The 14,136-nt window shown below is 44.3% G+C and overlaps 7 protein-coding genes across 7 annotated transcripts; 5 read left to right on the forward strand and 2 right to left on the reverse strand.

Moving 5' to 3' along the window:
- Positions 1–1,398: 1,398 nt before the first annotated feature.
- On the forward strand, positions 1,399–2,316 carry MOB1 (Mob1p; the record flags this gene model as incomplete). The annotated part of the gene is made up of 2 exons (XM_002555417.1): positions 1,399–1,418; positions 1,521–2,316. The coding sequence occupies 2 exons, from the start codon at positions 1,399–1,401 to the stop codon at positions 2,314–2,316; spliced, it is 816 nt and encodes a 271-aa protein (XP_002555463.1).
- Positions 2,317–2,592: 276 nt separating this feature from the next.
- ALG11 (alpha-1,2-mannosyltransferase ALG11) lies at positions 2,593–4,314 on the forward strand (the record flags this gene model as incomplete). Its single annotated transcript, XM_002555418.1, has 1 exon — positions 2,593–4,314. The coding sequence occupies one exon, from the start codon at positions 2,593–2,595 to the stop codon at positions 4,312–4,314; it is 1,722 nt and encodes a 573-aa protein (XP_002555464.1).
- A 186-nt stretch (positions 4,315–4,500) lies between these two features.
- SLM1 (phosphatidylinositol 4,5-bisphosphate-binding protein) lies at positions 4,501–6,459 on the reverse strand (the record flags this gene model as incomplete). Its single annotated transcript, XM_002555419.1, has 1 exon — positions 4,501–6,459. One exon carries the CDS (start codon positions 6,457–6,459, stop codon positions 4,501–4,503), a length of 1,959 nt encoding a protein of 652 aa, XP_002555465.1.
- A 155-nt stretch (positions 6,460–6,614) lies between these two features.
- KLTH0G09966g (KLTH0G09966p) lies at positions 6,615–7,004 on the forward strand (the record flags this gene model as incomplete). Its single annotated transcript, XM_002555420.1, has 1 exon — positions 6,615–7,004. One exon carries the CDS (start codon positions 6,615–6,617, stop codon positions 7,002–7,004), a length of 390 nt encoding a protein of 129 aa, XP_002555466.1.
- Positions 7,005–10,682: 3,678 nt separating this feature from the next.
- Positions 10,683–11,339, forward strand: YIP3 (Yip3p; the record flags this gene model as incomplete). The annotated part of the gene is made up of 2 exons (XM_002555421.1): positions 10,683–10,706; positions 10,833–11,339. The coding sequence occupies 2 exons, from the start codon at positions 10,683–10,685 to the stop codon at positions 11,337–11,339; spliced, it is 531 nt and encodes a 176-aa protein (XP_002555467.1).
- A 246-nt stretch (positions 11,340–11,585) lies between these two features.
- BOP3 (Bop3p) lies at positions 11,586–12,548 on the forward strand (the record flags this gene model as incomplete). Its single annotated transcript, XM_002555422.1, has 1 exon — positions 11,586–12,548. The coding sequence occupies one exon, from the start codon at positions 11,586–11,588 to the stop codon at positions 12,546–12,548; it is 963 nt and encodes a 320-aa protein (XP_002555468.1).
- A 36-nt stretch (positions 12,549–12,584) lies between these two features.
- Positions 12,585–14,051, reverse strand: SHQ1 (Hsp90 cochaperone SHQ1; the record flags this gene model as incomplete). The annotated part of the gene is made up of 1 exon (XM_002555423.1): positions 12,585–14,051. One exon carries the CDS (start codon positions 14,049–14,051, stop codon positions 12,585–12,587), a length of 1,467 nt encoding a protein of 488 aa, XP_002555469.1.
- Positions 14,052–14,136: the final 85 nt, after the last annotated feature.

A 14,136-nucleotide genomic window follows, 5' to 3' on the forward strand; every position in this document is an offset into this window, starting at 1 on the left:
AAATGCCCGCTGAACGGCCTGAATTTCTGAACTTTTACCTTTAGCGTCTTTCTTGAAGGGCGCTTTGCATTTAAGGTATCTTCGTTAAATTTCTTCAAATACATTTAGCTGTCAGTAGGTGATCAAATGACAGAGAAGAAAAGATGGGCTAGATGTACTATGGGTGAAGCTGCTATGGTTAGTCTATTCCTGAGAGCTACCTATCTCCCCATTCTCCCGCCTGGTGGGCCTGGGAGGAATCATTCATCGCTATGCCCTCAAAATGCTAATGGGCTTCGCAGTTGCTGGGGAACTCAGCTAAAGCAAGACCTTCCATGAAATCGAAGCTTGCTGGCCACCATTTTCGATTTCTTTGCAATATTTCAACTCTTCAAAAGCACTCAATACTGGGCTATGTCCATCCAACATAACATTATCAGCGGGGCCACCTTAGATGTCACTGTTGAGCGCAAGACATCCGCTAAATGCAGCCGCGGAGTACAGCGCTCGCATTGCGCTCGAAGAAAGTGAAGAGCAGCTAAAGACTTTGAAGTGACGTTCTAGAAGAAATCCTCAGGTCTCACCTTTTAGCGGTGAAGAGCTCAAGACTCATTATAAGAACCGCCAGCAACAAGGGCCTAAACGACCAGCTAAAAATAACTACGGGAAACTCTGCGACGCTTGAAGCAGAGCGCATTGTTTCTCATAATACTACGGAATGCACTCTCTCAAAGCCTAAAGGCTGCCTTGAAATTAAGATTTACTTGCCTCCTCAACCTAGACCACCGTGATGGCAACTTGAATTTCAAACATAGCAGCGGCCGTCATTACAGAAACAAATTAATGCAAGATATAAAAGAAAACAGGGGCGATATCCAGTTTCGCCTCAATCTTTTCCGGGACAGGCAAAGGGCTAAAGTTTAAAATTCAGAGAAAACCGCAATCCGAGCATTCTGGATCAAACTTAAGTGGCAAAAAACCCATGGAGATCTATGTAAGCAAAACGTTGTACACTAATGAAGTTTGCGTTTTACAACATTGCTATTAGCTGCCCGACGGTAGCTTTTCTCCACCATTAGACACTAACAACGTTCCGCTAAAGCCATGAAAGGGTTTGTCAGAAACTTATGTCTCGTTGTAAACGCATGCACAAACCAAAACCTGAAGCCCCTCCTCCATTCTTTAAATAGCTAGAATCCCTTTCGTTTGTGTTCTTCCGTGGACCAAGATTTCTCAGAAGCACTCCACAAATAATGTTCTACGACAGTAATGCTTATATTTAGCCACTTATGGTTAAACCATAATACCAACTTGATTCAGTGCTGATCTTTGAATTGCATTCCATAAGTTTGGTAAGGGCAATAGTGAACGCTTCAAACCTCTCAAGCTGCAAAAGCCTCATAGGGAACCGAGCACACTATGTCGTTTCTTCAAAATTTGTATGTATCAGTTCTGTGAAAGTGGCGATCAGCGGACCTCTTTCATGATTGCACAAGTTTCGGATCAGCGATTAACATCAATGCGGTCTTTAGCCATCTGAGCCCTGGACAGACCATAAGATCCACAAGAGGTTTCAAGTGGAATACGACCCGGGCGCCGTTCCATCAGGATGGTCAGTCAAGCCCAACGCTTGGCGAGAATGGTCCTCCAATGTTCCAAACACCGCAGAAGGCTAACAATCAAGCAATCACCGACTACAATTACACGCCGTCACATCAGAAGCCTTATCTGGATGCATCGCAAGGAACCACTGTTTCTTCTCATAAAGACCTCAAGGAAATCGTAGAGACCACTCTGGGTTCACAGGGCGTCTTAAATCAGGCTGTCAAGCTGCCAAAGGGAGAAGATGTCAGCGAGTGGATTGCCGTGCATTGTGTGGATTTCTACAACCAGATCAACATGTTCTACGGAGCAATTACAGAATTCTGTTCTCCAGAATCTTGTCCTCGCATGATAGCCACAAACGAGTATGAATATTTGTGGTACGTCAAGCCGGGATCACCGCCTTTATCGGTCTCGGCTCCCAAATACGTTGAGTACCTCATGAAATGGTGCCAGGACCAATTCGACGACGAGACTGTCTTCCCTTCAAAGCCCAATGTCCCATTTGCCTCAAATTTTGTCGAGTCCAATGCAAGGCCTATACTGAAGAGGTTATTCAGAATTTACGCCCACATTTACTGCCATCATTTTAACGAGATTTTGGAGCTCAACTTACAGACTGTGCTGAATACAAGTTTTAGGCACTTTTGTTTGTTCACACAGGAATTTCAGCTCCTCAGGAAACAAGATTACGGACCGCTGCTTGAACTCGTCCAGGAATTAAAGGACAGGTAATTGAGGGGATTTTTCTTTGTAAGTTATAATGGTTTATAGTTATATCAAAGGGTGTTTTTAGTCTACAGAAATGCTTACAACGGAGGAGGAAACGCTTATCTGGTAATAAGTTTATAGTTATATCAAAGGGTGTTTTTAGTCTACAGAAATGCTTACAACGGAGGAGGAAACGCTTATCTGGTAATAAGTTTTTTTTTGGTTACAGACACCATAGTCAAGATCTAATTTTGAGGCCGAAAGAAATTCGACAAGAACGCGAGTACTAGCAACGGTAAGATGTCGATCAATGAGGTTTTGGCAATCATTGCCACTGCATTGGCGGCTTCCGTCTTTATTGCCAAGGTTCTTGCTGGCTTTTTGCCTCACTTCTTTCGCGCACCACCCGCTCAGTGGAGGCTGCGAGTGAACAAAGCTATGATGAGGGCGGAGAACAGCCCAAATAAAGTGCCGGCACTCGACTTTGGGTGGAAAAATGGCAGCGTAAGGCGCCAAATGATCAGGGCTTCGTATCAGCCGTCAGCGTACACAAACAAGATGTCAACCCAAAAATTAGTTGTGGGTACTGAGGATCGTGCCAACAGAGAGTCGTTCGTCAACCGCCTCGCGCATAATCTAAGAACCTTCGATCGAAAAATCTACGGCTACTTCCATCCCTACTGTAACGCTGGTGGTGGCGGCGAAAAAGTGCTCTGGAAAGCCGTAGAGACTACTCTACAGAAAGACCCCAACGGTGTAGTCGCCATCTACACAGGCGACAATGATGTGAGCGGCGAAGAAATTCTAAGCAATGTTATCAAAAGGTTTGAGTACAATCTTGACGCCTCGAGAATTGTGTTCATATTTCTCACTAAAAGGGATTTCGTTGACCCTAAAAAATGGCCACGATTGACACTCTTGGGCCAGGCCTTCGGTTCTGCTGTCCTTGCTGCAGAGGCACTTTTCAAGTTAACACCAGATGTTTGGTGTGACACAATGGGATATCCATTCACCTATCCCATTGTTCATTTTCTTGTAAATGTTCCAGTCGTGACTTATACTCACTATCCAGTAATTTCCTCCGATATGCTGCAGAAACTCGTCCTTACTCCTGGGTTCAAGAACAATTTGAAGCTGAGGCTGAAATACTACTACTGGAAAATATTCATGCTCTTATACACATTTACTGGCAAGTTTGTTACTATTGCTACAACCAATTCAACTTGGACTCAAAACCACATAAGTCGCATTTGGCCCCAAAAATCTAAAAGAATTATCTATCCTCCTTGCTCAACTGAAAATCTGGCTTTTGGTGAGGATGGAAGCAAATGGACGAGAAAAAACCAAGCAGTTATCATAGCGCAGTTTCGACCTGAAAAGAGGCATAATTTGATTATAAGATCTTTCGGCTCTGCGCTGAAAAAGGCATCCGCTCAGGAGCTTCGTGCCATGCCAAAACTCATTTTTATTGGCTCTACAAGAGGACAGAATGACCGGAATTATGTGGAGACGCTCAAAACTCTCAGTTATGAGACATTAGGGATCTCGAATGACCTAATAGAATTCAAAACAGACTGCGAGTATGAAGAAATGAAGAAACATCTACGCACGTCTTCATATGGAATCAACGCAATGTGGAATGAACACTTTGGAATTGCGGTCGTGGAATACATTGCATCTGGGCTAATACCGCTTGTCCATGCATCAGCAGGCCCTTTGCTTGATATAGTCGTGCCTTGGGACTCCACTCAGCAAAAGCAAGCAAACAACGCTACTGAAGATAATAGAACTGGGTTTTTTTTTAGAGACCCAAGCGACCCAGATTTCTCATCGCAACATAACTCTGAGTACCCGACATTAGAAAGTCTCTTTATCAAGATCATGAGCCTTACAAACGACGAGAAGCTTTCGATAACTCGAAGAGGCAAGAACTGTGTTCTTAACAAATTCTCTGATCAAAAATTTGCTGAGCAATGGAGGTCAGTGCTGGAAGACATACCACCTGCCGATTCAGCAATTTGATGATTTCATTTAGTAGAAAAGTATTGAAGATTATTAATATTATACGCAAGGGAAAAAACTAGTGAGGGAATATACATAAAATTTGTCCTTCCTTTATAGATAGCCCTTGACAATGATAAAAGAATTTGAAAAGTGTAATGTTACAGGGCTCTTCGAGCTTAACAACGAGTCTGACTTGACAAAGGCCTATTGAGACCTTGGCGAATTTAGTTTGTTCTCACGATAGTGATCATTATCCCTGATCGTTTCAATATAAATATTACCGTTGTATGCACCCTCCCCACTATCCTGAGATACTCGTGGCTGGTTTATGTTCATGGGATGACCGTTGATTTCAGTGTCTGGAATTGATATAGAAGTGTTTGTGTTGGTTTGATTGTCCAGGTTAGGAGTTCCGTAACTGGTTGGGCGGCCTCCTTGCACAGGGGTTGACATGCGTTGCGATGTTTTCCCACCAGAAGCTTTTATCGAAGGGTTCCTTTGGTGATGCTTTCTGTTCGCATCGAGGCTGAGTCTTGTAGTAACAAATTTGGCCTTCTCCATAGGATTGGAGGTTGAAGTGAGCTTCTTCAGGTCTTCGAACCACATCATCATTGATTCGTAAGACTCCGCTCGAAAAACCCAGTTATGGCCTCTATGAATGATTCCGTTCTGCTTGGCATGCAGGATGAATTTATGCTCTGAAGAACCCTTTTTAGAGTGCTCAGCAACCGTGCAGTCGTTAAGAGATAAAGACATCACGGGAATAAGATCTCTTTTTCTATCAGGTGTCTTGAATTCATGCAAAAAACTTGGTGTTAGTAGGTAAAAGCCCTTTGAGTATGATTTAAGGAACTTAGACCTCCTCTCCAAAAAGCCTGACTTGACTTCGAATGTCAATGGATCATCTTGATATTTGTAAACAATGTCCCTCGCGTGTCTAGAAGGCAGGTTAGGCTCGATGAAATTAGGGTCTTTAGAGATAAAATTATCCCATTCGAAAACGGGTTCCTTGTTGAGGAATCCAACGTCAAGCTTGGAAATCAGGGCGTCAAATACAACCTGGGCGTTCTGGCCGAGGAGTCGGGCGTAGATTGACAATGCATTCTGAATTTCCATCACAACGACCTTCTCCAACTCCCTTCCAGACCCCTGAAGGTTATCAAAGGCTTCATGCAACAAGTTCTCTTCATTCAGCTGTCTCCTAATTTGCTTTTCGAGGGACATCTTGACAAGGTGAGGATCATGTTTGGGAGCGCCATAACGAGCTGCTTCTACAGCTTCATTAAAATGCTTGAGGCCGTGTCTTGTTTGCTGTAATTCCTTTGCGCACGCGTTTTTGAAATCCGATTGAAGACTCTTGATTTCCTTGATTTTAATCAAAAGATCCCCCCTTAGGTCTTCAAGCCTTGGAATAACATCATTTGCTAATTCCTTCGACATTTTAAGTGCCCCGTTAGCCATTTGCGAATGGTACTGGGAAAGAATGCTAGGCAAATCCTGTATAGAGCCATTTCCAAGAGGCAAAAAGTATTTTTGAATGGCCTTTTCTTCAACAGTTGACGGTTGATGCTGGTTCTCAGTTGAAAAAAAAGGGAAGTTCACTGCATGTGAGAGTCGGAGCTGCTGCCTCACGATTTCATCCTGTATGGACACAGTCTCAGTTAAGTAGACAAGGATAGAACGTATCACGGACCTCCAGGCCGCGAAGCGTTGCGCGAGCACCTCGGTGGGGTTTGCAGAGGTTGGGAGTAATATTACAACAGGTGATCTGGGGTCCAACTGCTTGGTTGCAGAATGAACCCACTGCTGTGAAACTCGCGGCCTGCCCGTCTCGGACGTCGAGCCACTGGCCAGGGACGCAGCATGGCTCTTTTGGTGTTGAAACATACCTGTCGGTATTTCGGGACTTGCGGGCCCGTATTGAGCTGAGTCTCGAGCGCCGTCCACGGATGATCCGTTCTCCACAGGATATGGCGTATGGGACGCTGTAAGTTGCCCGTTGTCTGTCCGTTGCATGTATGTTCTGTGGTCGTGCGAGGTCATGCTCTTTGCACCGCCCTCCACTCCTTGTGGCGCAAAATTGGAGGGAATTCGTTGCAGCTCCTGTTGTTGTTGTGTTGTGAGATCTGAGATGCCAGAATTCATCGTGTTGCGATTAGACATTCCGCTTGTTGATCAAGAGTTGTTAAGGTTCAGTATTAAACTCCTTGAAATTTTTTATTGATGCTCAAAATATGCAAAGAACTATCCAATGGAAAGCTCTGCTACGGTGATGTTGAATAGCCTACAACAGCTCAAAGCCTGCGAACCAGAGCTCAATGGGCAGGGAATCCGTCCAAAAAAGTGGGTTTATACGTCACAGGGCTTTTCATGGACTTTTAAAGCGGGGAAGCAGCAAGGGTAGCATGAAAACAAACAACGCGTTTAAGGGATACAGAAAATGGTGGAAGTGCTCCCCGAAGGAACTAAAACCGGACCCCAAGCACAGAAGTGGCCATAGGGTTATTTATGGGGCAGAGATATCAGTTGCGGCGGCCCTCGTATTGTGCTTTGCGATGTTGATGCTGCTATTGATGGTGAAAGAAGTGGGGCTAACAACGAGACACTGCGCCAGGTGGGAATTTTGGACTCTCCTTGCAAGCGGTGGACGAAGCTCAGTGATCCGACTGGCACGCGACGCGGGATCTCGTATCCTTCAATGGATATAAGGTAATCTATATGAGGCTGTCTGGCGGCGGGGCACGAATGTACACTATTCGAAAGCCCTAGGGTCTTCATGCTTTAATAAAGCGCCATATCATTAGAAGAAATTACATCAACTAGAATGAGCTAAAATACCGCGAACCTTATCCCCACGCGGCGCACTAAACATCAAATACCAAAAATGTGCGTAATTCGTGAATCGCGAGCCTCCAAGCTGTTTGCTCGTCATGAGCTGCCACTGAACTCGCTAAGCTTATGCAGGATACCGTCACTCTTGCTTGCTTGCGAGCGACGGCCGTCATTAGTTTTCTCACGGCGCGCCCGTGCTCGCTTGGAATTCCGGCGGACGCTGGCTCTTCCGCTGTCCCTTCCGTACACATTTGCGATGAGGTCACAGCCGATGAGGAACATCGGACAGAGCCACAGCGTGCTTCTGGGAACATATTGTACAAGAGCCATCGCAGCTTCTCAAAAGTGGGCAGCTATTTACAAGGCCTGAGACTACAGATACGCGAGGGACGGTTGGAACGCTGAAGGCATTAGTAGTACTCAGCGCAAGATTTTGCATCTTTCAATACTTTTTGACACCTGAAAAGATGGTGCGATAGTCGATCACGAAAAACGAAAAAACCAGTGAACTGTTATCGACCGAGGAATCCATCGGCTGGAATGGCGCTGGCGAAGGGTATTGCGACTGTCTTGTGTCTCTACACTCATAACCAATGCATGGGTCTGCGCAGCTGCTCCAAAATTGTCTCGAAAACGACCATGCGCCAAGGCATGGCACAACGACGCGCGGTTTCCAGTGATGCTATGCCCTCTATTAACTTCGGAAACTCGGGCGTATTAATGTAAGCTGTATTCAAAAACTGAACTGTTTAACCCACTGAAGTCCTGTCGCGGACACTTTATGCGCAACTTTCTATGAAATTATGGCAACGGTGAATAATACCACTTTCGGAAGCGTATATGCAGTAATTTAAAGCTTTGAAAGCTTCTCCGTTAAAACTACGGTGCACTTGTACAGAAGTAAAACACTGGGACTCAGAAAGCACTCCCAACTGTCATGGCTCAAGGGCCACATATGCCCGAGGGCCCGGCTATTGCAGCGGCTCTCTGTGCTGCGCAATTTGTATTTAGCCAGATTTCAAATACTGCAGCGAAAATAGTTATATTTAGCGGTGCTTCATCCTTCTTAGCCTCCAAATGCGCTAACGCTAATTGCTTCTGTGGGCGGTAATTACTCGTGACAGACACCTTTTATTTGCGCCTTTGCATAAGACGCTCGCAGTGTTGGACAGTTTGGAAAAACGGCTATTGTGTTGTCTGACAAATTGCTCTGCAGTAGTTTTTAGCACAAACTACTGACCTTTTCGTAAGATCAGTTAACTACCGTCCATCCTAGAAACGATCAATATGTCTTTATTGCGCAGTGCGTATAGTTTTGAATACATACGAGAATCCATTGGAAGTCCAAACACAACCAAAGCTAAAATTCAAGACGTTGTATGGACCCGAATATGATCCCGATACCTCCGAGAGTTGTGAGACAGATATTTTCGGACTCCAAACACACTTAGGACGTAGCGCCTAGATTTCATGAGCCATGAAAAATCGTGCTAACGCAGTTCATTATTTCAGAGGTCCAAACTGCTTGCAGACTGCGACATATAAATTGCTAAATAAAACCTGAGAACGATGGTTTTCAAGCGGTTGCTTTACCATCTCACAAACACAGTCGTTTGCATTCCACTCAAAGCCGAACCACAGGTTTCGGCTAGTAGTGGAAAGCAGAAACATATCGCAGTACGCTATCGATCGCGTGGGTGCCGTCAATTTAGTCTCAAAATCGGTAATAGCTCGGCGTTTTATCCTGACATACAGATCAATCACGTGCCTGTAACTCATGGCAATTTTATTCTCTGCATGCTATGTATGACTTCTCCACGTTGGTACCCAAAGTTCATTATGAGCCAAATTTAGGCCCGCCAAGGAAATGAAATCATGCATTCATGGCTCCCAGAGTCTATATGACTATTTTTTTTATCTTGAGCGATTCAAGTTTTTTCGCTATTGCTCGGCGACCGAGAATTTTGAAGCTTTGCAGTGGCTAAGGTATCGCAAGACATCTTGAAACCCGTTGACCTTTTCATAGTCGGGGGCGGCTTATGACGAGGGCTTTTACAAATACCTTGAACTGTCGAGGGAGATTACGTTCGAAGCTCGCTTTTGAGATGGCTTTTTTTCAGGATTCTTTTGATAAATGATGTACAAACACTTGCAATTACAAGTAAGAGAACCAGGGTCTGCTATTTGTATGCGCACATTATCGTGCGAAATAGTATTTAAAGATTCAGCGGCTAGTACAAAGGCTAATGCAGAGCCTCTTCGACTCATGAACCGTGAATATTCCGTGGAGAAGACAATAAACCCTATAAGACTGGCGAAATCACCGCTCTCATGAATAGGTGGAAAAACATGTTGTTTTATTTTAAAGATACAGTTGCGCCACGGTTTTGACATCAGAAGGCTCTTTTGAGCTGTATTGATGTCTCTGCCAATTCAAACAAAATTAATAATGGATCTTTGAACTTTTGGTAGGGCTTGATACCCGCAGTTTTTGGTGAAGCGTGTTTTGCAGACTTGAAATTATAGATATATTTCGAGGGCCTTTTTTGGCGGTAAAAAAGCCGTAAATAAATTCATGAGCTGCATTTCAAGTTTGCTTATCTTCCAGTCGTAAACAGTTTGCCAAGCTTCTGCTCAGAAAAGAAAGCTTAATCAGACATAGAAAACAAAGATATATAAGGCTTCCAGCCCACTAACATGCAACTTTTGTGGAGCCATGTGCACCTCTGTTCAGTTGCGTCAGCACTTCTTGAAAGCCACAGAGTGGCGTAAAGGCACGACCTTCACACTTAATAGCAGTTTTTATTTATGCAGTTTTTGGCTAAAACGGAAACTCTTGCACCCAGACCCAATTTTCTTGGCATTTGGAACTCCTAAACAATGCAGCCCGAAGTAATTCAGCTGGCCTGGCGCTAAAGCTATACATGCTCCGCTAGTCATTTTTGGCTACCATAATAATCAGTTGCAAGTTACTTGGATATGTTCTCAGAATACTATTTTACGATTAGACATCAATTTACAGAGGACGTCCCAGATTTTGCCAAATGAGCTGAGGTTTGCTGATAAAATAAAGTTCAGAAGCCTGAATACACAGTATCCCAGTCAAACTGACAAGTCTTTTATGTTAGCACCTTCGGCAAACCCAAGAAACCTCACCTAAAAGTGCTTTAGGACTACCCGGTAAAATTGTGATGTCTCAAACTCGTCTGGCTTCGCAAATATCGAAGAAGATTTTCTGGCAAAGAACGGCATGCAAAATACTTCAAAAAAACATAACGAGTAGTTCCTTACAAAAGCTAAGCCGACAAATTTCCATTCAAAGCACCACTCCTGAAAGCCTATCGGATGAAGCTCACTTGCGTTATATTGGGGGTTTCCCTCTTAGACTTTGCCATCAAACTTCCCCTGCTGTCAACTCATTTTGTTCGTTTCTGGCACAGTGCAGTATTTGATGATATCTTTTTTTAGTGTATGCACCATAATAAAAAACACAATGTTAAGATGATCTTCCTACGTAAACACCGAAAACAGCCACGAAACAAAGCACGACAAAAATGAACCAGTTATCTCAGCTATCAGTAAGTTAAAACAATTTTCTGAGCGCCTACAAAGATGAATGGGGTGGCACTTGCGACCTTTCTGCGATACGCTCCAAATGGTTTCAGCGCATCAGCCAAAACAACTAACTAACACAACAAACGCAGGGCCTTACTCGCTACGCGGACAACTTCTCAATTGAAAATGTCAAGTTGGAACTGCAGTCACTGCAAAGCAAGCTCGCGACTCTCCGTCCCGTCCAGGAATTCCTCAACTTCAAGAAGGTATCCAAGCCTCAAAACTTCGGCGACTTGCAATCGCGCGTTTCCTACAACCTGAGGTACTTCTCTACCAACTATGCCCTGATTGTGGGTGCACTCAGCATCTACACACTTTTGACCAATCTTCTGCTTCTCTTCGTCATAGTCTTTGTGTTTTTCGGTCTTTACGGTATTAACAAGCTCAATGGTCAAGACCTAGTGCTTCCTTTCGGTGTTTTGAAAGTGTCACAGCTCTACACGGCTCTAACGTGCATTGCAGTTCCTCTAGGGTTCGTTGCTTCGCCATTTTCAACGCTGATGTGGCTAATTGGTGCCTCTGCCGTATCGGTTTTGGGACACGCTTCATTTGTTGAAAAGCCTATTGAAACTGTTTTTGAAGAAGAGACAGTCTAAGTTGTTATCGTTCACAAGGACTCTAGAATCGAATTGACGCGGATGGCTACAAGGAGCTGTAGACTGGCATGGATGTAAATTAACCGCTAGCTGATGTTTATAGATCGGTAAATACGGATCCAATTCGTCTGAAGTGACACCACTGTTCAAGAATCTAAATTATCTAAAAAGTGCGCTCGAGGCGATGTGCAAATCGATCCGTTGAAACACGGGATTCACGGGCTAACATCACTTTGTGCTTGAGCTATGAGTAATCCGAGGGGCAGAGAAAGAGCAACGAACAATGTGATGTCTTCTCTTTTTGGCAACGAGTGCTCGGAATGGCCTTTTTCCGACGCGTCCTTGACACAGGCCTTAGAGTTCAAAACACAACAGGAGAAGACAAAACAGCAGTTCTACAAGCTCGAATGCGTCAATCGGTCAATAGAATTACTAAAAACAGCTATGGCCGCTAATGTCCCAGGACATATGGTCACGCAGCTTTTTCAGGGCGTATCGCAAGGGACCGATACGGGGCGTGGACCGTCAGAAAGAGCCGAGGAGAAGCTGCCGAAGGTTACCATATCGCCTAGGTCTGGTGAGTCTGCGCCACTCAACTACAAATTTCCACCAAGCAGCAGCTCCGTGAGCATGCATCGCAGAACGAACTCGCCGGCGAGGATTGGTGCAGCTGCAGTGGCCTCCCTGGCCGAAAATAACCAATTGAAGGAAGAAGATACCAATGAGCTCCCCAAACCTCTTCCTCAGCAACGCTCTCCATTGCAGTTTCGCACTCACAGAAGAAATTTATCGCTTCCTGTAGCAAGACCTGCTAGTCTCCTTCAACCAGACATGTCCGCGTCATACGGCACTAGAAAACCCCAAGAACCAATGACTTCGGTGATCAGCTTTGGATCGTGGCAAAGTTACGATCCTACCTCGCATTCGGTCATGAGGAGAAACGGCTCTGTAAGAAAGCATCGGAAAACAAAATCCGCAAGCACAACACCTAACTTTGGGGTTATAGATCTAAACATGGCGAACCAGGTTCGGCTCCCGTCAATCTCTAAAGAGCCTCCTCTGCTTTCGCACAACGGCAATAGCCTGAACGAGGAAGAAAACGAGTTCGACGACCAGAAGACTTGCAGTGAGCAGAGTAGCAGAGAAACTACTCCGCTACCACAAGTTACGAAAGGCCCAAATTTCGCAAATAATTTACTGAATAGTTGACAAAGTTAACAAGTGTAATACCCAAGGACAATTTAATCAGGTGGGTCTCCCACTTTGTTGCAAGTACTCCTGCTCCGATAAAATTTCCATCTCTTCAATATTCATGTTCTCCCAAGAGACTTCGCCAGACGATTCATCAATCCCGCAGACACAGTCAAAATCAATGTCCCTCTTTGTAACTTGATCGAGTTCTTTCTTCAATTCTATTGCAAGGCTCCTGATAACGTTTTCGTTTCCCGCAGTGATGAACCAAGCACACAAGTCGCTAATAAGGACTGTATTGTACACATAGTACACGTCATGAAAACGGAAAACTTCATGTAAATCCAGAAGGGCCTGGATTACGAGTCTTTTCCCACCACGTAGGGTATAATAAACATAGTTCCATACTTTGATAGACAGATCGAAGTTCCTGTGAAGCGGATAGCTTAAACTCCGTCTAACGCCGGTTAATATTACCGCCTTGATTATCGAGAAATCACTTGTATCGCTCTCAGGAATAACTTGTTGGTCAAGGAAGGAGAGCTGAGGAGCCAACTTTCCAATTGTCCAAGCAGACTCCGTATTGTGAACACCCTCGTTTTCAACTTGTTCGAACGCGTAAGCGAAAAGTAGAGAGAGCATGGTAATATAAAGTTTCTTGACATCGTCTACAAGGTAGTTTTTCTTTGGAAGATTTTTTTGCATTTGTTGTTGTTCAGCTTCTGTGAATTCCACGCTCATGACCGCCTCCTTGTCGTCCGCTTGCTTATACCATTTCAAGAACTTTTTGACTAACGGAGGGGTAAACTTTATTAGTGACTTTATCCCGTTGATTTGTATATCGTCTTCATTGCCGTACTTAGCAGTCATGTATTCTGAAACATAATATTCAGGATCAAATTTCAGATTCTCTTTGCGTAACCTTTCTTGAACGCGGTCTTCACCACTACTCTTTTCAGGATCGTCTAGCTCATTAATGTCATTTCCGTTAGCTATTGATACCCCAATTACAGAGCTGTAATTATTGTCAAAGCCATATTTGGATGTCAATAATTTAGTAGCATCAGAGGGCGACGCCGGTGTCTGGCTAATCTCCCAACTAAAGTCCTCTCCTTGCTGTTCAGAGTTTGTATTCTCCCCGGGTGCATCAATTTCTTGAATCAAAGGCCCTGCGCTGTTCTTTGGAGGCCCCTTAACCGCATCTGCGCCCAAAATGTCTCCCTTCCTTGCTAGAAGTTTAGTTGGCAAGTCCAAATCATCAAAAAACTCTCCTTTCGTAGCCTTTGGTATTTTGATGCGAATAGTTTCATCTTGTGACCTAAATTCGGCGTTAGACCTCTCGTCATCAACCAGGTTTTGGGCGAATCTTAGTCTCAAATAGTATGGAGAAAGGTGGAATATGAAAAGGTTTTCATCGACTACCATTTCTAAACTAGCAGCGCTAAATCGTATCGCAGCAATGTTGATGCAAATGAATAAAAATTCTTCATCTTGGGTGATGCTGAACTGTGGTGTCAACATGGCGACCACCTATCTAAACTGTCGATTCTATTCAATAATTACAGTCTCTCGCATTTACCATTAAATTTCAACTATGCGATGAGCT

The sequence above is a fragment of the Lachancea thermotolerans genome (assembly GCF_000142805.1).
Source record: "Lachancea thermotolerans CBS 6340 chromosome G complete sequence".
Classification (NCBI taxonomy): domain Eukaryota; kingdom Fungi; phylum Ascomycota; class Saccharomycetes; order Saccharomycetales; family Saccharomycetaceae; genus Lachancea; species Lachancea thermotolerans.